Source organism: Echinococcus granulosus (genome assembly GCF_000524195.1).
Source record: "Echinococcus granulosus chromosome Unknown EG_S00003, whole genome shotgun sequence".
In the NCBI taxonomy this organism is placed as follows: Eukaryota; Metazoa; Platyhelminthes; class Cestoda; order Cyclophyllidea; family Taeniidae; genus Echinococcus; species Echinococcus granulosus.
The window spans coordinates 2,827,267-2,852,275 of NW_020170383.1; the positions used below are offsets into that span (position 1 = coordinate 2,827,267).

At 39.1% G+C, this 25,009-nt stretch overlaps 7 protein-coding genes across 7 annotated transcripts in view; 2 read left to right on the forward strand and 5 right to left on the reverse strand. All coding sequences in view use genetic code 11, as the record gives it.

Moving 5' to 3' along the window:
* Positions 1-2,131, reverse strand: part of EGR_00982 (Death-associated protein kinase) — a gene marked incomplete at both ends in the record, with an annotated part of 10,134 nt that extends 8,003 nt beyond the window's left edge. Inside the window, 6 exons of the mRNA XM_024490231.1 lie at positions 92-190; positions 229-327; positions 397-495; positions 579-677; positions 1,429-1,527; positions 2,027-2,131. Coding sequence (XP_024355634.1) covers positions 92-190; positions 229-327; positions 397-495; positions 579-677; positions 1,429-1,527; positions 2,027-2,131 — 600 coding nt within the window. The remainder of the gene's footprint in view (positions 1-91; positions 191-228; positions 328-396; positions 496-578; positions 678-1,428; positions 1,528-2,026) is intronic.
* A 4,359-nt stretch (positions 2,132-6,490) lies between these two features.
* On the reverse strand, positions 6,491-14,764 carry EGR_00983 (Cytosolic non-specific dipeptidase; the record flags this gene model as incomplete). The annotated part of the gene is made up of 7 exons (XM_024490232.1): positions 6,491-6,706; positions 9,029-9,298; positions 11,190-11,370; positions 11,446-11,711; positions 12,955-13,068; positions 14,248-14,257; positions 14,433-14,764. 7 exons carry the CDS (start codon positions 14,762-14,764, stop codon positions 6,491-6,493), a joined length of 1,389 nt encoding a protein of 462 aa, XP_024355635.1.
* Positions 14,765-16,436: 1,672 nt separating this feature from the next.
* EGR_00984 (hypothetical protein) lies at positions 16,437-17,569 on the reverse strand (the record flags this gene model as incomplete). The annotated part of the gene is made up of 2 exons (XM_024490233.1): positions 16,437-16,643; positions 17,498-17,569. The coding sequence occupies 2 exons, from the start codon at positions 17,567-17,569 to the stop codon at positions 16,437-16,439; spliced, it is 279 nt and encodes a 92-aa protein (XP_024355636.1).
* A 238-nt stretch (positions 17,570-17,807) lies between these two features.
* EGR_00985 (Peptidyl-prolyl cis-trans isomerase-like protein) lies at positions 17,808-18,371 on the reverse strand (the record flags this gene model as incomplete). Its single annotated transcript, XM_024490234.1, has 3 exons — positions 17,808-18,034; positions 18,069-18,292; positions 18,328-18,371. 3 exons carry the CDS (start codon positions 18,369-18,371, stop codon positions 17,808-17,810), a joined length of 495 nt encoding a protein of 164 aa, XP_024355637.1.
* Positions 18,372-18,725: 354 nt separating this feature from the next.
* Positions 18,726-22,110, forward strand: EGR_00986 (LIN1-like protein; the record flags this gene model as incomplete). The annotated part of the gene is made up of 5 exons (XM_024490235.1): positions 18,726-18,873; positions 19,004-19,125; positions 19,414-19,739; positions 20,924-21,117; positions 21,872-22,110. 5 exons carry the CDS (start codon positions 18,726-18,728, stop codon positions 22,108-22,110), a joined length of 1,029 nt encoding a protein of 342 aa, XP_024355638.1.
* A 911-nt stretch (positions 22,111-23,021) lies between these two features.
* EGR_00987 (hypothetical protein) lies at positions 23,022-23,540 on the reverse strand (the record flags this gene model as incomplete). The annotated part of the gene is made up of 1 exon (XM_024490236.1): positions 23,022-23,540. One exon carries the CDS (start codon positions 23,538-23,540, stop codon positions 23,022-23,024), a length of 519 nt encoding a protein of 172 aa, XP_024355639.1.
* An 815-nt stretch (positions 23,541-24,355) lies between these two features.
* EGR_00988 (Cyclin-dependent kinase 2-associated protein) lies at positions 24,356-24,589 on the forward strand (the record flags this gene model as incomplete). The annotated part of the gene is made up of 1 exon (XM_024490237.1): positions 24,356-24,589. One exon carries the CDS (start codon positions 24,356-24,358, stop codon positions 24,587-24,589), a length of 234 nt encoding a protein of 77 aa, XP_024355640.1.
* Between the last annotated feature and the right edge of the window lie 420 nt (positions 24,590-25,009).

The following is a 25,009-nucleotide window of genomic DNA, read 5'->3' on the forward strand; positions in this document are numbered from 1 at the left end:
CAACGTCATTGTGACCAAGGGCATAGGCTGTGACATCCGCTGTGATCCCCAGCTAAATGGATCACCATTAAAAATACCACAAAACACTCACTCCATTGGGAGACGCGGAATCAGCTCCATAAAATAAAAGCCCTCGAACTAGTTCTAGGTTACCAGATTTGGCAGCCAAATGTAACGGACTGAGCTGATCCTGCATACGAGAGGATTAGATCAAGTAGGAGAATTTACGTGATTATGGGCATTGACTCGTGATCCACTTTCACATAATAGGTGGGTAATGGCTAGATCCCCATTAGCACACGCGATGTGCAGAGGCAGATTGCCATTCTAAAAAAATCTAAAATTAGTGGCTTAGGGCATAAAAAGGGATCTGCAACGTATTGGATGCTCGTTTACCTTGTCGGAAATATTAGGATTCGTTCCTCTTCCAAGTAACACACGGACGATTTCGTGGGAACCATTTTGAACGGCCAAATGAAGTGCTGTGTCACCCTTCTAAAATATTTTAGCATACCCTTATTTCATTTCCAATGTTGAACTAAACTGATTCTACAGGTCTTTCAGAGGCATAAACTCACACCAGAAACTGTGTTTGGATTGACGCCAGCCGCAGAAAGTGCTATTACGCTTCTGAGGTTATTCAGCCTACATGCAACGTGTAATGCGGATTCTTCCATCTAAAATGCAACAGTCGTACAAAATTCTATGGGTTTTAAACTCCAATTAGAGCAATTTTTATTTACTGTAAGCCCAACACTTCATACATCCCATTCCTACTCATTATTATGTCACTTAGAGACCAATAAACAAAAGTCAAAGAAGCAGAAAAGTAAAATGTCTATTCGTAAATAAACCTTATTTTTAAATAAGAAAGGCCCTTTATCGTCACTTACAATATTTACGCAATTTAAATTGGTACCAACTGTGGATATGAACTCGGTTATTTCGAGGTTGTTAGCCTTAGCCGAAATATGAACAACCGTTTCGCCATTCTACAAAAAAAACGTCCTGTTTCAATGTCTTCCACAAAAAAAATAATCTCTTTTTTAAATAGCATGGATGAAGAGCAGTACCATTTGCAATTGTTATGACAATGGGTACCAAAGAAGCTGCTTATCTCTCCCAAAGACTCGTTTGAACAAAACTCCAACAAATTAGAGTGATATTTTGATTGAAATTGTTACGAATTTTCTTTTGAAACAGTACTAATAACAAACAATGAGGTGTGAGTCGATTTTAGAAAATTTCATCCATAGTAATTATTCGCTTATGCTGGGACAGTAAAAAGAAAACCACAGCGGCCAAAGGATTATTGATCACGGTCTTGCATGTATCACGGGGTTTCCTGTGGTAACGAAAGTCCCAATGATTGGAAGCGGACAACTATGCTCTCTTAATAGCGATTATGCAAATACGGTGTACACTCACAGCATCTGCGACGTCGAACGAGGCTCCAGCCTCGAGGAAGAAACGTGCAGTTTCAACGGAGCTGGCGAGAATGGCAAAGAACAGCGGTGTTTGGTCGAGCTACAAAATGAGGTGTATTAGTCTGATTAAAATTAAACGGCAGTAATAGATAGATTTACCAACTTCCAATTACTAAAATTATGAAGATAACCTGCAGTTCCATAATTAAAACTTACGAAAGGGCAATCCTGTGCAATTGAATCCACTCACCACATTACGTGCTTCTATTTCAATTTTGCTGCTTTTCATGAGGAAACGAAGTAATGGAACATTCCCATGTAAAGCTGCCAAGTGAGTCAAGCTGTTACCATCCTAAACAAAATGAGAAATATTAAAAAAGGATCTCATTCATTTCTTGACATTCATTGCGATATAACTGAGTTATTACAAACATCTACGCGCATTTTATGCTTACTTTTAGTTCCTCTTTTATCAAAACCATTTAAAATCCCTCAAAAGAATCAAATGGTAGATTTGTACTGTGCTTTAATCAAGGTTTCACACTCATATGCAAAATTGCTAAAAGCGTAGATTTTTGTCAAACTCCAAGTCACTTTACTTTGTCACGGTCGTAGAGGAAATTAGTGCCCTCGTTTTTAGTCAAAAGTTCTGCCAATTCTCCTTTTTCTCGTAAGCGAGCGACCGAATCTAAACTTGCCGCCATTGTATCTGTGTGTCTACCATCTGAAAAATAAATAAATTTAGGGTTTGTGCCTGATTTATAATAGGTTGGTTTAGCTAAAATAGAGACGTTGATTCGTTTTTTACAAGCTTCAAGCGTTAATGGTAGTCCAACTTCGAAGTGGATGGTTATCACAAATAGTGCTCTCAAACACCGAAGTCACTCTTTATAATTTGCCAGGCTTCGTGTCTGTTCGATTAGGTGAATTTGAAACTTGAGATGCAAGTGAATGTTTTGATGAACGAAAGCGGATCTCAGAGACGCATCTATCATGTAAAAATTACAGATTAATTCAGCCGTTGATGTTTTCATCGCAGCTGCTGTCGTCCTGCACATCATATAAGCAACCGTTTAACGCGATACTAAGCTGCGTATTCGGACACATATACACCTAACACCCTTAATGGGACTCAATGTCACTAATTAAAAACAATGACTTAAATAAGGTAATGTTGAATGCATTCGTAGCTTTAAGCGTATATTGAGTATTCTTACCAGCACTATCTTCGTACATATTTAATTAACAAAGAAACATAAAAATGCAATCTTAGTTGGTAAGAAAATTGTATTTTGTACAAAAATTGATCGTTGATTCACAAATTCTTCTGTCCAAGAGAGGTGCTTGCAACCACATTTCAGGAAATTAGAATTTCGAGGGTCGTTTGAATCGACTTCGCAGCAAATATCAGTTTTTTTAAGCGATTTATCTGTAAGTTCTATTTGCTTCCTCACTCTCCACAAACCCTAACCGGTCTAAGTCTTCAGTCAATAGTTTTTGCCTTCACATGATTAGTGCAGATTTCCCAGTTCATTTATTTGTTCTTAAAAGATCCAGCCTCCATTACACAGAACCTAAGAGAGTCTTCTGTAGATACTTGGATTTTTGCAACTGTAATATGTGGCTGCATCAACCGTCCTTTTATTTACATACAGATCTTACACTACCAAAATGGCCGCCTACCTGAGGTTATAAACATATGTACATACAAGCAGTATTCTTTTCGCAGAACAAATGTGAACTGTTCCAATATTTTCTGGGTCTGTTAACGTCTTCTAACAAATTAAATAATCAAAATTTAAGCACTATTTAAAAATTTTATTTGTTTCTCTTGCTACATGGACCGACCGTCACACACTTTCGCAATTTCTCTTCGAATACAGCCCCAAATAGGTAGTAATTAATGGAAGAACTATGATTGAGCCTGTATATGCTTGTCGTTTTAAATATACCACTCATACAAAAGATGAGGTTAAAAAAGGAAACTATGAGCATTTTCCGAAAGTACTTAGAATTAGTGCAGAAAAATGTGCGAAATATAATTTGCACTAAGAAATGGTGTTTGGAATTTTATTTTTACGATTGTACTACAAAACGTTATAAAAATGTAAACTCCCTGATGTAGTTGCCTCTCAATTAGATGCCTTACCGGTCTCCTCAAATTATAAGAAATACTCAATGCAAGTAATGGTGGACCTCAATTGATGTGCGGAAAAAAACTACATTCAATAAACGTTTAATATCTTAGCATTGAGTTTCATGGATGGAATGGTTGTACCAACCAGCATTATTTTAACAAATCATTTACGCTTTGTTATTACAAGGAAACAATCAAAGTTACTTGAGCCCATTGTCTTCGTTTATTGTTCGAATTTCACCAACGAATTTAAAAGTGAAACGCAAGGCATTATAAAAAGAACGTTTCTAATGGTAAAGTCCTCATGCCCGAAAAAGGTCCAACAATCTACGTAACTTTCTAGTTTTCTTTTTGCGGTAAACTACCATCGTGATACACCGATGTTTGTTAAATTCATTTTCTCTGTTCGAGCAAATGGCCTAAAGTTTCATCCTGTAATGTACTAGTTATTCCTTGATATAATATCCGCATTCCAAATCTTAAGAATATGAGAGCTGACGATAAGGTAGAAAGAAATGCAAAAATGTAAAAAAGTGCTACTAACTCACTGAAATTTACGACTCTTCTAAGCCATCCACCTTCACATGCACTTACCTTATATCAGAGGTCTCTTGAGAGCTGCTCCGTAGCGTTGCCAGTAGACATCCAATGGGAGGAACCCTACCTAGTTATTGGCCAGTTCTTTGGCCATAAGTCGGCCTGAGTGGACAAGACTGAAAGCCCCTAGGCGATCAATGCTGTATTCGCAAATATGAAACGTGAAGATTTTGGCCTGGGGAAAACTGCATACTATTTCTTGGCCCCCACTAATCTTTTTATTTCACAACTTTTCCTTCCACCCAGGGCTACAGCTGGATGTAACGGCAGGTTGAAAGACGGCGCCTTTAGACCAGTGGTCGATTATCTATTTATGAATATTCAAAACTAGGCGTTAGAGTGTGTGCTTTACTCTTAAAACTCGGTCATTATTGGTGCTTAAACAAGTCCTCACCAAAAACTCACCACAACAACAACTAAAGTGTGGTTGGTTTTCTGAAATTTGCATACAAAAACTTCACTAGGGACCAACTGACAACTCTAAAGGCTTTGTATTTCTAGAATACTATCACTGTTTCTTAGTATTAAGGCATTTTTGCAAATATGAACTATTTATGTATTTATTCTTCCTTGAATTTTCTGTCCAAGTTACATTCATTTTATAACAAAACAAAGAGTTATTCAACACCAAATGCTATATGTCCTGTGTTACAAAATTACACCAGCCTTAATATGCATCTCAGAACGGAAATCAAAAATATTTGCTGATTTAGGATCTCTTTCGGAACTACAACTGACATCAAATCGTTAGAACGATTGACTCAAAAGCACCTAGTTGTCTATTTTTGCCACCCATGCAACTGTTTTGAAATTTTTTGAGTTTTTGGGTCATCAAAACTTATTAAAATTCTTTCGGGAAATATTATAGCGTGGCTTGAATACCATATTCGCAATACGTCAATTTTTGCTTAACTCTTGGTTTCGGTAGTGGGCCACTTAGGGGCTTCGCCGCTGTATCTGTGCTGGGCAGCCTGTCCCCGTGCCACACCAATAAAACACATCCCTTCTGCAGGTCGACAATAAGTATCTTGACCGAGCATTATGTCTACTTTATCTTCACGTAAGTCTCGGGGCGTGAAACATTTGCCTACACTTATGATAATGCTTCGCATTTTCATTTCAAATTCTCTCATCATGAAAGGCGTCAAAATATATTAATTATTCCCTTCTATTTAGAGAGTTTTCAACAAGGAAAGGCAACGCAGGCTATATTCGTAGTTTTTTTAGGAATCTATAACAAATTCATGGTTGATCGAAGGCAGCAACAATAGACAAAGTTAAATAACGTCTTCGGCAATGAGTTAAAATGTATTGTGATTAGTATGATTTCCCATCAAGAAAATGTTTCCATTTTTAACATTCCAAAAACACCAATCGATTAAAAATGTACTAGGAAGATACTTTGCCAAATAAAATATGAAGCATTTTTGATAATGGATGATCACTTCATCGACATTACAACACTGGGTTTTGTGACTGCTTCTTTGAGTTTTTCCAGTCATTTAAATGGCATGACAGTACATGTTTATTTGAACACATTTAGGTGGCGAAAACACTAATTTTAACCACCTCAGTGACCAGAAAGGGGCTACCGACCCCCAAGGAGGAGACAAATTACAAGTTCTTATAAAACCTAAATTGTTTGTATCATCCAACTTCCCCACAATACAGAGTGTCTTCTCGATCCAGGTACCTGAAACCGAAGGTAGAAGGGGTTAGCGATGAAGATAGGTGCGATACAAATGCATTTTTAAACCACTTAATTTTTTCTCATTTTATCTACATATACCGAATACTAGCTTTGTTTTTTAATTAGAATCAGTCGATATCACCCTTTTGAAACTTTGCTTCCGTAGCGAATGTTTATGATCTCCACTTTTAATCTTGTACTGAGCGAGACGTTTTTGAGATAAAATTACATCAGCTAAATGTTTACAAATATGGTTCCTTCTATTAAAAGATATACACCTTGTTCTGCTTTACAAGGAACGACCAATTTTTTAGGCTTTCAAATGTTAGAGTCAAAATTTACGTCAAAATTGATAAATCATGTGAAAACTTGTTGAGGATCAGAATCTTTGTGATTGCACTAAACTCAATTGAATGCTTTTCCCCAACAAAATCAATTAATATTCGGAATGGAAGGTATCAACATTCCAAATCAATATTTTCGACGTTCAAAATATGGCGTCAAAGAGGAAAGCTCAAGAGATAAATCTTGCTTCCTTTACAAACACGAGGAGAAAGATGGGGAAAAGGAGGATCAAGTAATAGCTGGGAGGGACTAGCATGGCCCCTATTTTTGTGGTTGGATTTTGGAAGAAAGAGTCTACCAAAGATATTTGCGCCACTTTAGACGCAAGTCCTGCTTTCTCGCTTCATCCTTTGGGTCCGCTAGACCAAGGCAGCGCAATTTGTGCAGGTAGGTGGCGAATACCTTGATACCATTGATATAGTTGCGCACTGACATCCACTCAGGTCCATCGTGAATAAAATCCTGGTTTTCACTGATTGGAATCAAAACTACGTCACGATTCGTGGCCTCCTAATAAACAGAAAGTTGACTAAAAGGTTATGCAAATTTGGGCAAGAACAGGTTTCAGTAACTCATGCATTGAGAACCGATTAATACAACCTTTATCAGAACTCCCATCATCAAAATACCACTCATTCATAGAGGCATTTTGCATTCTGGAGGATCAACAGTGCTGCTATTGACGATAAATGAAAACCAAATTTCATGAAAAATTCACTTATTTCAAAACCTAAAAAGCAGCTCTTACCAAGTTAATTTAAAGTCTAGCAGCTACTTCAGTTAAAGTGGATGAATAGCTGGTGCAACGCCAACTGGATGTATTAGTCTTAGTTTGTGGTGTTGGCCCTTACATACCATGTAAACGTTTTATTGATGTGGGAATCCTCGCAGATTAGGAAGGGGATTTTTAGCGATTTGCGAATTTTATGGGATACTCACCTACTGTGAGCATTGTACGTATCGTTTATGCTATTTATAAAAGCGATCACACTTTGAAAATGGTACTATCTGCAAACCGAATATGAACATCGGTCCTGCCAAAATTTGACAAATTTTCCAAACACCATTCAAGATACTTTGAAACATACTTGGCCAGATTTGAGTAACTCTGACATTTTTCGACATTATCAGTCTACGTCGCATTCTTGTTACAAATAACGTTATGCAATGCATAATTATGCACTACTGCGATGAAAAAATAGGATTGGTGTATGTTTATGCAGACTCGCTTCATTGGCATAAAGCCCTACTAATATCATCGGCGCCGCCACCAGATTTCCATCCCTTCTCCAGGCTTCCACAATAGTGGCAGTGACAACAACTAAATCCTAGTAAAACCACAATACTGATTTGGTTAGTTAGACAGTACTCTGGTTCTTTATTTGAAGGAATGAGTCTGCTGTGGGTGGTCAAATGTAACTTTGGAACAATTTTGAGAATCGCGACAGAAATACCCCAATCCGTATGATGGGGTAGATTAACTGGGACCAGAGTTGAACGATTCAAAACTGCGAATCAAAAAATGAGTTCAATACATATATGCATACACATCCACACATTCATTCATTTGTATGGTTATAAGCAAAAAGATTAGAGGACCCGATTGATACAATGTTGCATATAATAGGGTCGCATGAAGATAACAAGTTTGAAAGAATGGATACAAACAGAAAGTAGACCAAAGGGGTCATATCATACTATGCCACTTATTCGTTAGTTTTGAACCTCGTTTTGTCTACAGCCTACGCAGTGGGCCACTACACTCTTATAGTTGGATGGCTTCTCATGATAACGAATGTGTTTTATGAGGTCTTAATTTCATTCTTACATCCAATTTTAATCCGCCAAATACTGTTATTATTACCGACACTGAATAATGACGATGGGTCCTTTGTTCCCCAGGTGACGTGCAGCTCTGCTCATGCCATCTGTGCTACCGAATTCTCGGCCATTTCATATGCTTATTATAAGCTTATTTATATACTCGTGCCTCCCATAGCGTCTTAACAGGCAGCTCGAACGTTACAAAGACACCCTACTGGGAACCTTGGAAGGCACTTTCGACTCGCTGAACGTACTTTGCTTAGAAGTGCCATCAAAAGTGAAATGGGGTGCCGAAACCTAATTGATTTTATAAATAAATATATCACTCCCATTAATTCAGGTTATCCCATTTCTCTAGTTTGTTTAAAGTTCATTGGAAAATTTTGACGAAAAATAAGCAAAACGGCGGAGGTTACAATTTACATAGGCTCATGAAATGGACGAAATGAAATACTATTAAATTTTTAGGCGAATTTGGCTCGGCATTTCCTGGTCCGTAGCATGAAATCAAATTAGCAGGAGACCCAATATTTCATTTACGATTCGCTTATTAGGTTTCAAAAGAGGTCAATAAGCTTAGAGAACGGATGAAACCACCTTAGAAGATTTGCATGTCGCAAGGAACTGTGAATAACTATAGTAAGCATTTGGGAGGATTAGGGTAAAAAGAAATGAAATAATGAGAGCACTTAAATCTTAAGCTACTAGTTCAACAAAACTATACCCCGCACAATGAGTGCATCCTAGGGCTGACAAATAGGATCGTGATGGAATGGATTGGCTTTTTGGTAGTGCCTTCAGTCTCTATGGATTTCTACCACCATATTAGTAGTATACCTTCCTATTCAATTCATTTCTGTCAGCAGCAAATCACCTCTTCTGAATTAAATAACCAAATTCTTCCAGACCAGATCTGCTCATCCAATAACTTCCCTTAGGAGGACGGGAACACTAAATTTTAAATGGCGTAGGCCCCTAAGGGTGAGCAGATGCGGAAAACGGACTCACCTCGAGAGCCCCGGCCATAAAAATGGTGGCACCATCGCGAATGAGATCGGGTTCCTTCTTCCAGACGTGCCTCAATGCCTCGTATGCGGCGCGATAGTTTGAACACGATTGGTCGGCGAGGAAGGGCCGGCCGTCACTGAAGGCCTTGATTCTCAGTTTATTGCCGCTGCATCGACGTAAGTGCACCTCCTCCAGGTAACACTTCACTCTATTTGCTAAGAATCGTGGGTTTTGGTCTGGCACCAGGCGAAGTGAAAATTTTCCCATTACCTGTAAATAAATGGCACAAGAAAAGAGCGGGATTGATTTCAAATGCATGTGACTAAGTGGATTGCCAAACTGTTAGTTAGTAGCTATGTTGCTCATCTCTCAGCTCTTCTTCCACCTATATGTCCCATGAACTCTTTATGGATAACTCGGCCGCTAATTTCTGGGGAGCTTTAGAAAACACTCTAAAGGAATAATAATTCCCTACTGCGCTGACTATACAGTGGGCCCCAGTATCATAGATGAAAGACATCTATTGCAAATGGACAAAATCTCTGAAGACTTACAAAAAAAGCCATGGAAGCCTTGCCTACTTTTGACAACGATTCTAATTCTAAGTCTAAAATATTGGTCATCAACGGAACCTTGAATGAATGAAAATAATCCTTGACAAACTGCTAAAACTGCTGTTATGGTAGCAGTTTCTAGTTATGATACATGTGTTATTTGTTAAAAAACTCTTCGAGGAATTGTGATTGTCATCGATCTGCGTCTAACACTATTTCCAACATAATGCATGAGAAATCAAAGCCTGTGATGTGCACTGTCATGAATAAAACAAAGGGCGTTTCCTGTTTGCTTGGGGTCTTGTTTTGCTCATGATTTCATTTGATCTAATGTTGTGATATTGTAGAAGTCGAAAATTATTTACGACGGCAGCCTACGATGAAGCACTTCGGCTGCCATGGTAGTGACGTGGAAGTGCGCTCATGGTCCACATGCCACTAATATCCCAGTTTTCATTACCGGCATAAATAAGGGTTATTTTTTAAGACCGTCAAGTATTAAAACGTCTTTGGGACTAACTGGGACTCAATAATACAGATCCAAAATCCTCAAAACGAACCTTTTATGTAATCTCTCCCGTACTTTATAAAATCTACCATCACTTCCAAAAAGCGTGACATGGGCTTAACGTATGGTCAAAAGTAAATCATTGATGATGTTTCAAGGCGGAATAATGTGTAATAGTATTTTGCTGAACAAGCAATCTGTACTTTATCTATCAACCGAGGTTGTGCTTCCGTTCCCAAGTAGTCAGACTATGGAGTGAAGCTATGTTTGTAGGGGGAATTAAGCTGCCTTAAGTGGTTACCAAATTCATTGTCATGTTTGATACGTGTAATAAAATCTTGTTTAAAATCACCCAGAAGCAGTCTCTAACGTGTTAAAACATTAAAAACGCAGATAAAAGTGCAATTGACATTTTGTTCCTTTTGGGTAGAGAAGAGGTGGAGCAGTTTTTTTAGTTAAAATAACGAGTACCGTAAATTGACATTCCATTACTCTAATGAATGTGATGCTTCAATTATTTGTTTAAATCTTCAATTTGGTTTCACAGGAACTTAGGATTCCGCTTTTGTGCTTTCTCTGGAGGCATGGCCTCCGGACCATGTCAGTAACCTCCCTACCTTCTGTACATCAGCAATGCGCATTCCGCCCTGGTATTAGATATTCTTTCTTCTTTAGGAATGACTCGAGGCGGTACATAAAGATGTCAAATTTTAATATTAGGAAAGCGTATTTTGCATCGTATTTGACCCATACTACAGACTAATTTCTTTTAATGACCAGATTCAGTTAATTTCTTTCACCTTAGTCTGATGCCAATTAAATCTATTGTAACGCCAGGTTTGCAGCTCATCCAAACTTCAGTGTACCTTAGAAATTGCGTTGTTTTGTTATTTCTAACAAAAGTAGTTAAATACTTCACGGAAATTCCTTGACGTACAAGAGCGATAGAAGAGCAGACTGCTTGTATTTACTCAGCTTGTCCATAAAGTAGACAGGAACATACCAAAACGAGGACCTCGGTTTATCCACTGAATATCAAAACTATGCTGACAGGAACATAGTCTTAACCAAACATCAACTTTCCTAATGGCGAACTCACTTCTTTGGGTATGAGTGTAGGGGCACCCATTGAATCGAATGACTTTTCGATTCCATGAATTTCAATTGACGGCAACAGCCATCTTCTTCGTAAAATCTCCACTTTATCCCTGCTGTAGAGTGCCCAAGTTTGTATTTGATTGGTGTAGGTATCCGGGTCGAAGTCGAGTTTTGCAAAACGCCTTTGAAATGGAGGGACGTTTCACAATAGCAAAAACTAAAATCAACAGACATCGAGGAGGGAATAAGAGACTTACTCGAGTTCTTCTTTCTCTGGTCGCCTCACGTAATCGTAGACGCCTGGAATGAGAACTTTTCCATTTTCACTGATGAGAGAGCTCATCAGAGCTTGCAGGTCGATTAATGGCTCCTGAATTGCGCCACCGTGGCAACCGGAGTGGAGATTACGTTTTGAGCCTTCGACGTAGACGTAGAAATAAATGACACCGCAAAGACCGTAGGTTAAGCAGGGTGTGTCTATGTTCAGCCAGTGGCTGTCTGAAATCGCTACACAGTCGATATCCTAAAGTTGGAGGAAAACGTCAACGGCCACATTAAGGTAGACTAAAATGAAGTGATTTGATCGAAGTGCTTAGTAAGGGAGGAAACAAGTAATAGACATTAAATTTGCAGTATAGGAATGCTGTTGTAAGGCAAATTAGACACTGATTATATAGGATCGAATTGAAATACGAAACTATAGTTGCATCAATCCCTTAAAGACTTGGTGACATGTTCAAATTAGCCTCATTTTCTCCTCTTTTAAAAGATGTTTTTCCCTGGACTTGGATACACGGTTTCATGAAAGTTGGATTGGGTTTTAAATACCTAAGATAACACTTTTTATAATTTTTCCATATAATTCTTTCACGGTGCACGTATGATTTGAATCCACATGTCTTTGACAAATAAATAAATGTGGTGATCGGTCAAACAGAATCGAAAAATCTCAAGCGAGAGGCAAGTTATGTACTAAACATTGTTAACACCTGGAAATATATATAGACATATCATCTAATAACTTCCCACATCGAGTATTTCTGACTTGGGCTAGTTTCTCATGCATTGCAGTTTCTCAAAACGTTATCAAATGGTGCATTAAATAATGGAACATGACTGTTTTGATGTCATTCGAAAACGTACTCTATATGATGTTGATCTATTGTCAGTCTGTGTCAAAATTACATATGGAAGAAGGGTGCTAGCAAGGCGATTGCTTTGTTTTAATCGCAAACCTAATACTGGGCTTCTTTACTTAATTCCAGAAACATATAATACAAAATTAGTTAAGTTAAGAATGAATAAATAGATAAAACTATTAAAATGAATTAAAAAGCATAAATATAAAGGCACTAGTACAAATACAACAAAATGCCCGGCTTTATTCGCGAGCAAGGCGGAAGCGTTGATTCACCGACACCTATATTGTGTAACTTTTACAAATTGAGCGTTCCGTTGAAAGGGTACCTGTGCACAGCTTTCAGAGATTCTAGGCTCCATAACATTTTTCATTTTGTTGCTTTACCATCACCAAAAAAATCAAAAATACGGCATTTTACCCCACACACGATACCCCACTTCTAAAAATTAACTATTAACACATTCCAAACGTTGTATCATCATGCCCCATTCCAATCGTTTTAGGTTTGGATTTGAAAATAAATTTACTTAAGAATCTAATCTCAGGACAAGTTAATGTCGGTGATACAGCAAAATTTAAACACGTTGTAGTCGCCCACACACTGCAGCATGGAATTGGTATTCACCTTCAGAAAATCCTTTTTCATCTCCTGTAGTAACTCGGGAAGACCCTCCGAGCCTGTTTCTTCCCCACCTTCAATTAGAAATCGCACATTCACCGGAACCTCCATGTTGCATTGCTAAAGGTACCAAAAGTCGACCGCATAACAACTACTTATAGGATTTGTAAAAGCGTTTACGGGAACTACACCTATGCAGCTTCAACAGGTTGCATACGTTTATGAAATGCAGCCAACGAATTAGTTTGTAATGACCTAGCCAGTGAAGGATGACCAAGTAGTGTTTGTGAATCTAATCAAATAAACAGAATTCCATTTTTGTACTAAGTACACATAGATATTCGCCAAATTTTCCTACCTAAAAATACCTACTTCTTATTCTAAGCATATTGTATGCTTCCACGCAGATTATGATATAAAGCTATTTTATAAATACTTTAAGTTGTATTTTGCCAATCTCAGGGTGGTGTGGAATTTAATCGCTGTTAAGACACCTTTGCTTCTGTAAAATATGCATCGAAGCCAAACATCCAAATCGGCGATTCTGCGAGTCAAACCTGGTAATCTTAATGGAATCAAAGATTACCATGCTATAAAAACATCATTTAGATAACTCCCAAAACAAAGTCGAAATGGTAGGAAAAATTGGCCATCCCAGAAACAGAATCACGGGTAGTCCAATGACCTTGATGAAACAGTTTTCGTAAAAGTAAATATCAAATGCTTATAATTCAAATAAAAAGATACCCATTCAAAAGGTTACGCCAATGATAAGTTCTGAAGAATTACAAATCTAAACATAATTTTGTTGTTCCATGACTATGAAAGTAACCTAATTGACAGGTCAACGCATTTTGAATTACAAGCCAGTAGTTAATTACTAGAAGTGACATTTTGAACACTTTCGAAATGTCGAAAATAGGAAATTTACTGTTCTAATTTGGATGTAGAGGTGTGATTTACAAGCATCAAGCTTTACGAGTCGGATAATCTCTTTAGGATATTGTACTGAAAAATCTAGTGTGATAATGTACAGCTACCATATAAAGCAATGCAATGAAGAAGTAGTCCATCCGATCGGCCAAAGCCTTCCGCATGTCACATCTGTATAATTAGCACTTGAATGAGAATGTAACATGAATAGAGACTTAATTTTGACACAAACGTATAATCCAGAGTGCGAGAAGTTTGTTGCCTCAAGGATCGAGTTTATTTTAAACGAAAAATTAGATTTGTTGGTCTCTTTTTACAAAGGCTATTAGTAGTAGTTTAAAACTGAAGATTAGTGCTATCAACTACATACTGAAGTCTGTATAAAACAGCGTTCAGTTTGCGTTTTAAATTGTCATTTGAAGGAGGAATATTTGTAGGTACTCATTGTCCTCTTTTAAGCCACAACCTTAGCAATAAAGCGGCATTTTTAAATCCTCCCAGACAAAGCACAAAAGGTTACGGTTCAGGGATTCCGATTCTGAGCAAATAACTTCGAGTAATTGAAGATGCGGCTTGCCATATAGGCCTCAATGGCATTGATCCAGCCCAGCAAGGGTCCCTTGTCGTCAGCCACGCCCCGTCCATACATGCGCCCTTCAACAATGGTGAGCTTGAAGGGGTTCGTGACCCAGGCTTCCTGCGGTGTCACGGCCTTTACGTCGACGTGGCCATAGATAAGAAGGGTGCGTTTGGTGAGGTCGTGACCCAGACTGGCGCACAGCACGAAGGGTAGCGGCACCCGTTCCGTCGGGTGCAGCGGCAACGACTCTCCCTCATAGATGTCCTCGTCGCCCACATTACGGTAGCAGATCTCAAAACCCATGCTACAGTCAAAGAATCCTTTTTTCCATTTAGTATTTAAATGATTTATTCTATCTCAAATTATGGAGTGTAATCCTAGGGTATCTCTGATAGGTGGTAGTGGACTTCGAAATTAATGCTATAGCAAAGTAAACCGCTCTATAGCCCGCGTTGCATCGAACGAGCAAACTTCCACCTATGGAATTAAGGCCAAGAGTAGTCTGACTAAGCTCAAGTCAATTCCAAAATTCATACGGTAGTAAGGGGAGTCTTTTCTGCTTCTACTTCTAACCAAATGGACACATTTCAGAATGGCGATTGAGCGGGATCTGTGAAGATCTTCAACAAGCGTTGTAATATTTTAAAAGCTAATTTTTAAATCGGCACCTTACCGGACCAATATACTCCCATGCATTTGTTAAACAAAATGTTGAGCTTTTCAAACGATTTCTAGCAGAGTTCCAAACCCATATCTTTACAAAAGAGGGCCATTTTAGATTCCATTTTCATTAGACCGATATATATATAGGCAAGTTCATAGAATAGGGTCTTTGAAGATTTTGAATTAGCTTAAACGTATCTTTCATTTAACCAGTATCACGCATTTGCTGTTATTTTCAAATAAGCAGCTTGAGCGCCGCTAATAAATGTTATTCGACATCGAAATCGATGCTGTAGCGAAAGAAAACTTCTTTTTGATTCTGCACTTTATCAGGCCGATGTATTTCTTATATTAATGTAATTCAACAGGTACAAAGTATTTAGAACATGTGCCGATAGGTTTTGAAATCCTCGTAATTGTAAGAGCGCCTCTGGCACCAGATTAGTATTATCTTTTCATAATTGCGTAATGTAATCGTTGGGCTATTCCACACAAGCGCTGACGGTTTTCCAACCCTCCAAGACAGTGAAATATAATCTTCTGCATCCCAAATTTCATCGAGTTATATTATCTTGTATTCATGGAATGGGGAGTTCAAACAGATAGCAAACTCTGTGCTACGGCGAAGTAGGTTGATGCGTCTTCCATGATCTATATTTGTCCCAAAGCTTATATAGGCTGTGAATACCATGCATTGGTACAATCACATAATCTTCATTGATGCAGTGTTTAGAATGTCAAACCTACAGCGGGAAACACAATGCTGCATTATGCTACGGTAGGACTGGTTTGAAGGAAGCATTTTGATTGATGGCAAAATATTTTTGTATTTTGTGTCCAACACCTGTAAATGTTGCCCAATTGAAGCCCAGTTAGTCAATATAGTATGCATCGTATGTTGGTGTTTTCCATAGAAGGTGATCTCAAACGCTGAAAATATCCTGGTCGGCATTATTTTTCCAACCCAATTATTTTCAAGTTACAAATTTGCTTATAATGTCAAAGTGTCATTGGCGATGACAGAGGTTTTATGGGATGTTAGGGGCAAAATCTCTGCTAAATGCTGTTTGTGAAAAACATCCACGACAGCAATGATGTAGTTTGGCAACAAAAATAACAGACGTATTGGGTTTCCATTACAGTCTCTATACTTCGATTAAAAAGCGACTAGGCTAAAGACTTTTAAATAAGAGAATTCATCTCCTCAGTTTACTTCTTTTTAACTTTACCAAGTACGACTGTGTGGATAAAGAGCTTAAGTTACTTCCATCCTTAGAAGTACAGTCAAGCAGTATTGTTTAGAATGTGCATCTTAATTAGTTTCAATATTGAATTTTATTTGCAGGGTAACAATCACAAATAAATATTTAATCATAAGTTTGATGATTCCATTAAAATATGGCAAAATATTTTCGTAGTTTTCGTCTTCCGGTAGACAAGTCAAGTGCTTTAATTTCCTCGGAAAGATTGCGTTAATTTGTCGAATATTTAATAAAATAATTGCATTAAATAATTGAATCTAGGACGTCATTACTGTTTGGCTGCAGCGACACTAAGACACAATTTAAGCGTTCAACTTCGTTTCAAATAAGTATGGTCATAAAAATATAAATAATCCTACTTCTTTAGCCGTATTCCACACCAACGCAGAGCCTTCAGAACGTCCAGTCGGTGATTAATATCATCCGAAATGCTCGAAATGGCAACCAACTCTTCCAGCCGTGTTATGTACGTGTCCGTTCGCCTATCGATGAGCTGGAGCAAAACGTCCAGATATCCGTCCATTTTCGGCTCTGTTCGGTTCCACTCTGACGTGGTATAAAATAAACACCCGTTTATAATAGAAACTGCAGCATACTCAAGAATGTGCTCAAGAACTAACTTCTACTCCACTTATAAACTGTAGCTAGAGGTAATAAAGTTAGCGTATGCAGATTATTCAATGAACCTGGGCGATCACGTGCAACGTGGCGCGGTCGGATCCTCTCTGGCTTGCTTATTGATTATCCTTTTGAAAGTTGGATACCGCCTTGTCGCCCATATTCCGCAATCAATTTGGACATTGCACTCGTCCGGTTCACATAGTGGGCTCGCCCCAACAGGCTGTTCGCGCTAGTCCCGATCGGCACCTTCCAATGTTTTCCTACCGCGGATTTTTAGTGCTGTGAGCGATTCCTTGCATGGGTGAGTGCCCAAGCCGCTTTTCATCTGCATATTTGGGCAAATCACAGCTGCGACGCCGCCAGAGCCTTTCACACCAACTTCACAGTGATCTGGGAACGGCAGAGCCTAGTTCATCGCGCCACTAACACCCCACAACAAGCTCGTGCGATGGAAGGCCCTCCCAACTCAAAACTAACGTTTTATGTCGACCAGTGAAGCAAATATCCAACGCCGGTTCAAAACAGTAATTTGCAACAGCTTCAGCGAAGCTACATAGAACATCTACGACTTTATGGATAATGTGGAACTGAATAGGTCGGAAGTAGAGCTTGAAGTCACTTAAACATCCAAGTCAATTCAAAATGGTGATGCGATTCTCCTCAATACGTACCTGAATGTTTTATGCCAAATGCCAATAATGGTGTTGCCGAGTTGAAGACGAAAGCGGGTGTGTATCGCCTCAAATATAAATGCGGGAATGTTTTGGAAACAATCTTATATACATTATAAAATAGAAACATTATGCAACAGGGGTGAGATAGGCGCGGTTGATCACGATTGGCTCGACAGGCCTGTCATTTGGATCGGTCTCGATCATCCCTAACCTCTTGACAACCTGCATTCCCGACTTCACCCGACCAAATATTGTGTGCTTGCCATCAAGCCATTGCGTTGGAGCTAGCGTAATAAAGAATTGACTTCCATTCGTATTGGGACCAGAGTTGGCCATTGAAATTATCCCAGCGCCTAGGAAAAGTTAGGCAATAGCAACGAAGCCCACCTGTGTGTTTCAACTCTGGACTGATCTCATCTTCAAAGTAGCGTCCGTATATGGAAGCACCACCACGTCCAGTGCCTGTTGGATCACCCCCCTGGATCATGAAATCTCGAATAACTCGATGAAAAGGAACCCCGTTGTAGTATTCACGTTTGGCCAATTCGGCAAAGTTTCTACACGTCCGTGGCGCATGCTTCCAATAAAGCTCAATTACTATAGACCCCTGACTATAATTTAAAAAACCCTAAATCGGACGAAATACCTGGTCTCCAGCGTGACGCAACTTGGTTGGTCAGACGAGATCATGCCTGCACAAACCACTTAGGCTGGTATGAAGGAAATGACCGCAAACGTTAAGCGAAGTTAAAGTAAATTAATAAAGCCACATAAATCTGAACAAAGGTTCGCTCCAATTTAATTTTTTTTGTGTGACGCAAATTTAAAAAAATTTTCTTACGAATTGTAAGACCGGGGGTTTCACTGTGTGTTTCTTTGGATTCTTTTTGGTTTATTTGCTGGCATGATGCTTGCAAATCTAGCATTCGAATTTCAAGCTTTATGCAACTCTAATAGCTTCATTGCTGCGTTTGGGCTACTTTATAAATGCAGAATTTAAATAGCCAAACATATACCATATGATTAAACTGGCCTACGACCCCAATGGCGAGTGTGAAGCGTCATGCGGTCCATTTAGAAGACGAAGATAAACGACCCAAAAAAGAGAAAGTTTCAAAGAATACGCTGGAAAGTGATGAAGAAATTGGTGATGATGAAGAGGGTGGACGAATGGATGAGGCAGAATTGCAAGGTGCTTTGTGTCATCGAATGCCATTCCAGTGCTTTTAAGTTGTTCATTATTTTTGCCATATATTTGGTGTCATGAAAATTTTTAATCTAGTATTATCAGCTTTTTGAAATTGTAATGCCTTTCTTCCTAGTTGGCCAAGAGCCTGAAACAATTGGCTTTGATAGCGATATTGTTATAACTCCTTTCAATATGCGTGAAGAGTTGGAAGAGGAGGGCCATTTTGATGCAAGTGGAACCTTTATTTTCAAGCGAGTGAGTTTGTTATTTTGCATCCTTTTTGTAATTAGTCCTTTGTTATTCCATCTTCTGTTCTTTTGCGTTACTGGTCCTCTGCTCTCCACTGTCAACCTTTCACTGATCAGCCACATGGAGAATATTGTTTAGTACATTTATTTCAGTATCATTAGTACTTCTGCATTGTCCTTATCACTCTTAGTCCTTTGACATCCGTTGTTTTTCCTTGCTTGGTATTATAGGTTAAAGCTTCGTTCCATCCTTTTGCTTAATAGTCTCCCCGATCGTCTATTTTCACTTTCAAAGACCAACGACGTGGGTGACAATTGGTTAGAGGACGTCGATTGGAATGAAGTGCGTCGAAACGAGCAGGCGGGTGGAGGCGGCGGTGGTGGGCCTAAGGCGACAACAATAGTTGAGGAGGAAGCGTTACCGGAAGTAACGGCTGATCTGCAGACTGAGCTCTATCACCGTGCCGCCTCCCTCCTTCGGCCCGGCGAAACGGTGCTGCGTGCCCTTCGCCGCCTCGGCCCGAAGCGCTCTGCCACCTCCACTGCTCAGGGACGGAGCTGGATGCGCCGGAAGGACGGCAGCACTGCTAGTGCCGTGAAGACTCTCTCACCGGATGATGCGTATGTCGGTTGTTGTATATGTAGTTTAAGACTGGTTTTCTTGTTTTTATGGTGTCTGAGAGTGATTGGTGGGTTTCTTTGAAATCTCTGACGTTAAGTCGACTAACCTTTGGGTCAAAATGCGCCTTGTGTTGAGAATGACTACTCCTTCAAGTTGAAGCCAAATTTTGTTTTGCTAATCAGATATTATCTATCTTATACTAACTCAAAGCACCATAGTTTCGAGTAATCTTTTCGACAGTCATCTCAGTAAAGGAGCATGGGGTTCATGCTACAAATTATAGCACTTATTCGGATCCGAAAGCTAGAAGCATGCGATAGCGCTACCCCTTTGTTATGTACCCTTAATTTCGTTCTGGATCTCGAAGTGTGTTTTTGTGTCGAAAGCTCGTTCCTTAAATGCGTTTAATGGGCTGTACTACGCATTTCATACGCCCACAAAGCCTTTTCTTTGAAAGGGCCGTATTTTTAGTCCACGGATCTTAGTTGCATCTTCGAGTTTCTGTAGCCTGCATTTTCAGATACCAAACTGTTCCGCTGTAGTGGACTTTTTCTATGTTCTAACAAAAACTTTTTGGGCCATTTGAACTGCTATATTACGGCCAAATTATGTCCTGTCTAGCGGTCCATGGTGAAGTCACCTCTCCACAAAATTCTCTCCAATTCTATTGCATGTTTTGCATTGCGGTTTTACCAACTTTTTGTGGAGTCTTTTTGTGTGGAAGACACTTCTATGTACATTTTTCAATTGACGGCAAAAAAAATCCAGTCTGCATTTTCTGTTGTGCATCACATTGAAACCATCTTGATTTGTCTTATTACATCATTTTGCTTTGCCTTCAACTTTGCTATTTTCTGCTAAGATCATAGCTTTTGCAGCTCTTCGACTTCCATAGTATCGTCCCGGTTTGTCCTACCTGCTTCTTTCTCTGAAATATCTTGTATTGGTTTTCGTAGCGCGAAGATGTATTTTCAAATGGGTCAGTTCTTGTTGAACATTTTTAAGCCCATCTCCGACTCAAAAATTTAAAAATGATCTTATTTTTACTGCAACGTGTCTTTGAAAAGTGACTAGTCATTCTCGTTGCTAGCTCATGTCCTCAATTTTTATGCTACACCACAATACACTCGTGCTAAAAAATTCGATAGTAAACGCCTTAATTCTTTTTTTTTTTGCGGAACAGTGCAAACGCTGAGGCCTTTGCGAGTCTTACTGAATTGGCCAACGATCTGCTGGGCAGCGGTGATTTCGACATCTACCAGAAAACCAAAGAAGTAATCGAGGATCTAGTCGCTTCTCGGACACAGAACAACGAGGAAAACGAATTGAACGCTCTTGGTGCTGTAATTGATGATGAGGCGGGCATCGAGCCGTCACGTGTGTACTTTTTTTAAACAAAGCACAGCTTTCTGACTAGATTGGGACTTAGTAGTCCCGGCTCACTCCCGCACTCAGATACCTAGGGTCAAAAGTTGAGATGGCGACCTGCTTCTAACTGCTGCAAAATGTTCTACATGAGTCCCTCTGCCAATTTCAATATTTAGTTTTTGAATACCGTTAATTTAATGGTTCGTCTACTTTTCCAATTGCTATAATAAAACATTTTCATAGAGTACATAATAGTTGAGGCTCTAACTTACGTTATTTGTGCATTTCGACTAGTTCCCTCTGTTTCCAACAAATTTTATTTTGTTCCTCCTCCGCCGTGTCTATTTTGGCCAGTTTTCAACGCAGTAATGTTGGTAAATTTTGCTCCTTGTCCTCCAGCTTGCACTTTATCTGGCACATAAAACACTATTTAGTATTAAAGTTTTACACAGCCTCATTTGGTCTTTTACTTTCATTTATTAATCCTCATTGAATCTTATGCGGCATTCGATGTTGTACGTATTCCGAGGAAAACCCCACGTTTTTTGAGCTTCGTCGCGACCGCCTAATATATGTACTTTCACAATACCACCCCAATTTTGGAGTTTGGGTTCTTTGTGTAACTATTTTTCGTGGTGGCTAAACAACTTTTGATACCATAAAGTTGTTCTTCTACTGTTATTATCCCCACTTACCGTCTCCTTTATATCAAATAACAGCTGTATTGGTAGCTCTAGACGGTCCCATTTCTTTTGTTACTAAGGTGGTGAAACCGAAGAAAAGCAGGAAGGCGTAACGCCAGCAACAAAGTGGTTGGTGAAACGGGCCAAGACGGCAGAGGCAGATGTACGAATTGAGGGTCCCTTCGAGGAAGCTGTGTTGCGACAGTGGCTCGAGTCGACACCATCAGTGGACATCTTCGTCAAGCGTCAGGATGTAAATGAGGAGTTTCGCAGACTCTCATCCATCGACTTTGACAAACTCAAAGCCCTCTTCACTTAAATTATTCTCTCCTTTCCCGCCCACCTCGCATAACTCCTGCAATTTGTAAATAATTGAATATCTGCTTCCACCGTCCATTTGTCTTGAAGAGTTTGAGTCGGTTCCTGTTTTCATAGTTCCATGTGTTGAGCAATTTTTTATGTGATAAAATTAACATTGAGTATAATGGTGTCCTTTTAGGAATTTACTCCCAAGCTACTGGAAATAAAAATTGCTGCTGAAGTTCCATTTGAGAAGGCCTGAGTCGGTTTAAATTCCGGGCTGTCCAATCCCAGATGAGTTCACCGAAAGCTTCTGCGAAAATTACTTTAAGCAAATGTAATCCTTTAATAACAAGCATGGCTGTTCAAATGGCATTTTTATGATAGGAGGTTGGGCAAACTGATAGTGCTTAGTTTCGTGACAACATTTGGGCAATAACATTGTCCGAATGCATTTGAAATATCTCCAAGAGCTGCAGGTCCACGTCGTTACATGGAGCAATAGAGTAACACTGAAAGATACTGCGATGCATGGAGAACTTCCCAACGCATCTAAAAAACATCCATATGAACTAACCTTTAACAGTGTAAAAAATTTTACGCCAGTAAATTACATTCTTGCAAAACACAGTTCGTTCAGATTACGTATTAGTTCTATAGTTGCAACATTATGCATGTGGTATATTCATTCCCCTTGTTTTATATTAAAATGATAATATTAATGGAAGCAGAAAATAGATTATAACCACATTATGGTTAAGTAAGCTCTTCGAAGTTTTGTTATGGTAGCGATACAAAAGCTCCTCATTAATGTAGAGCTATTCATTAAAAATGTAATGAAGGCGTTAAAATTACCATCCTGGACATAGTCTATAACTTTTCGGCGTTTGGGATATCCATTCAGAAAATTAAAAAAGCAAAAACCCATTATTACCTATATATTCGCCCGTTGAAGATCTCTGGACAGATTTCATCCACATCTTCAAATTGGCATTTCAGCTGCACCCCACGCGGTCGCTCACTCCGCTCCTCAAGGCGAAATGTAAGGACACAACAGGCAGAAGACGTCTTCTTACATTCAACAATTCGCCCAACCGTCTCAAAGATGAATGGGCACGAGTCCAGCTTGTTTAATGCTGCTGTAAGACCACGAACACGTCGAACGGGGACTGAGAATACACGCAACCCCGTGGTCGGCATTTCAGGACTTGTAGACTTCATGTTTTCTTTACAAGTACTTGACAAAGAAAGCGTCGGTTTGCTAGCGGACTTAGCCTCTTTATTGAATGCAAATTTGACCCCGTTTGGAATGTTAAATAATTTTTGGTGTGGATTTATACGTGTAGGAAAGACATTTTCTCGACAGAAACTGACATTCTTTTGGTAATGAGAATGAAATGATGTTGACAAAGGATTTCGCTTTTCAGACGCATTGGAAACTGAGGACATGACCAAGCTTCACTAAAATTGAACAATTATATTCAATGAAAATGTTGAAGTGGAGGTAAAGGAAATTAAAAAGGGCTTTTCAAAAAATGTCAGCTACGACCCACTCCCCATAAAACACGATTTGGAACTAATTTTGGCGGGACTGAAAACGAGCTGAACAGAAATGGAACGCTATTTGGAACTATTTCGTAAGAGATGTGCTTATTTAAAAGACCACACTTATCAGGAGGAAATGAAAAACCGGATGCGCCAACACCTACAAAACCTTATTGACCCACGTTAACAAAAGAGCAGTTTAAAATACGCAGCTGATCTGGAGTAAGTCGCTGGATAAACCAAGAAATGCTGACACTAAGACATCTTTAAGTAACATTATTGAACAGCTGGGATTTAATTGCGCTGCTTTAGAAGTACGAAGATTGATTTTTAAAACGGACTAATACATTTTCTTTTGAATTTTGCACATCACTCTAAATAGGATGGCATTATTATATTTCTTTCAAAGCATATAATTGCTAGTAGAATTTTGACCTACTTCTTATTTCAAACTTTGCTAATGTTGCTAGAACCGCTAAATCCTAGGACTCTCTTCCTAATAAGCTATAATCAATGCAAAGAATTTGGTGTGCATTCAAAAGTTCGCCGACATTAACTATTGTTATGTGAGCGGGGTTGGGATTAAAATCACATTTTAGATCAGTACTTAGTTTTATCCTAAGTAATGCAGCTGGTTTAACTTTGTTTTGTTTTTTGGCATCGCTCGCATGGACCTCTCATTTTTTAACACCTTTATTAGTTAGTTCGGATTCTTTGCTATGGCGGGACAACCTAATCCTCCCGCACAGATGATCCAAAACCAACAGGTGTGTGTTGATGGCTTGACTAAGTATGCACACCTTTTACAAGTCATCGATGAAATGGGACGGGATATAAAGCCCACTTACGTCAACAACAAGAACGCAGCTGAAAGGTTGAAGAAAAATATTCATTCTGCTCGTATTCTAGTTCGTGATTGTGTTGCAGAGCTGGAGAGGGTTATGAAAAGTTGAAATTGTGATATTTTAATAAATGTTTTCTATTGAATTGTATCGATATTTTGTGGGAATGTCATTTCTCAGCATTCGGCGTTACAGATAACATGTGATTAGGCCATTCCTTCGTCTTGATGGTTTATTTTCGCAGATCGGTTTTTAATTTGCACATTACTGTGGATATTTGAATAAATATAGCTCTTTATGCCGCTGACGCTCATGCGGTTTATTTGCCAACTCTCAAGTGCACCTGGTATTGTAAGCACTGTGTATAGGCCCAACATCACTCGCACAATGTTGCACTGAGTGACTGCGAAGTTCCATTCGGATACCTACTCGATAAAGCCTTTCATGATCACTTGGCGGTAACCGAATGTCGAATCCAGTCGAACTCGTCTGTGTTCGACATCATTGAGTTCAGGTAATGGAGGCCGCACA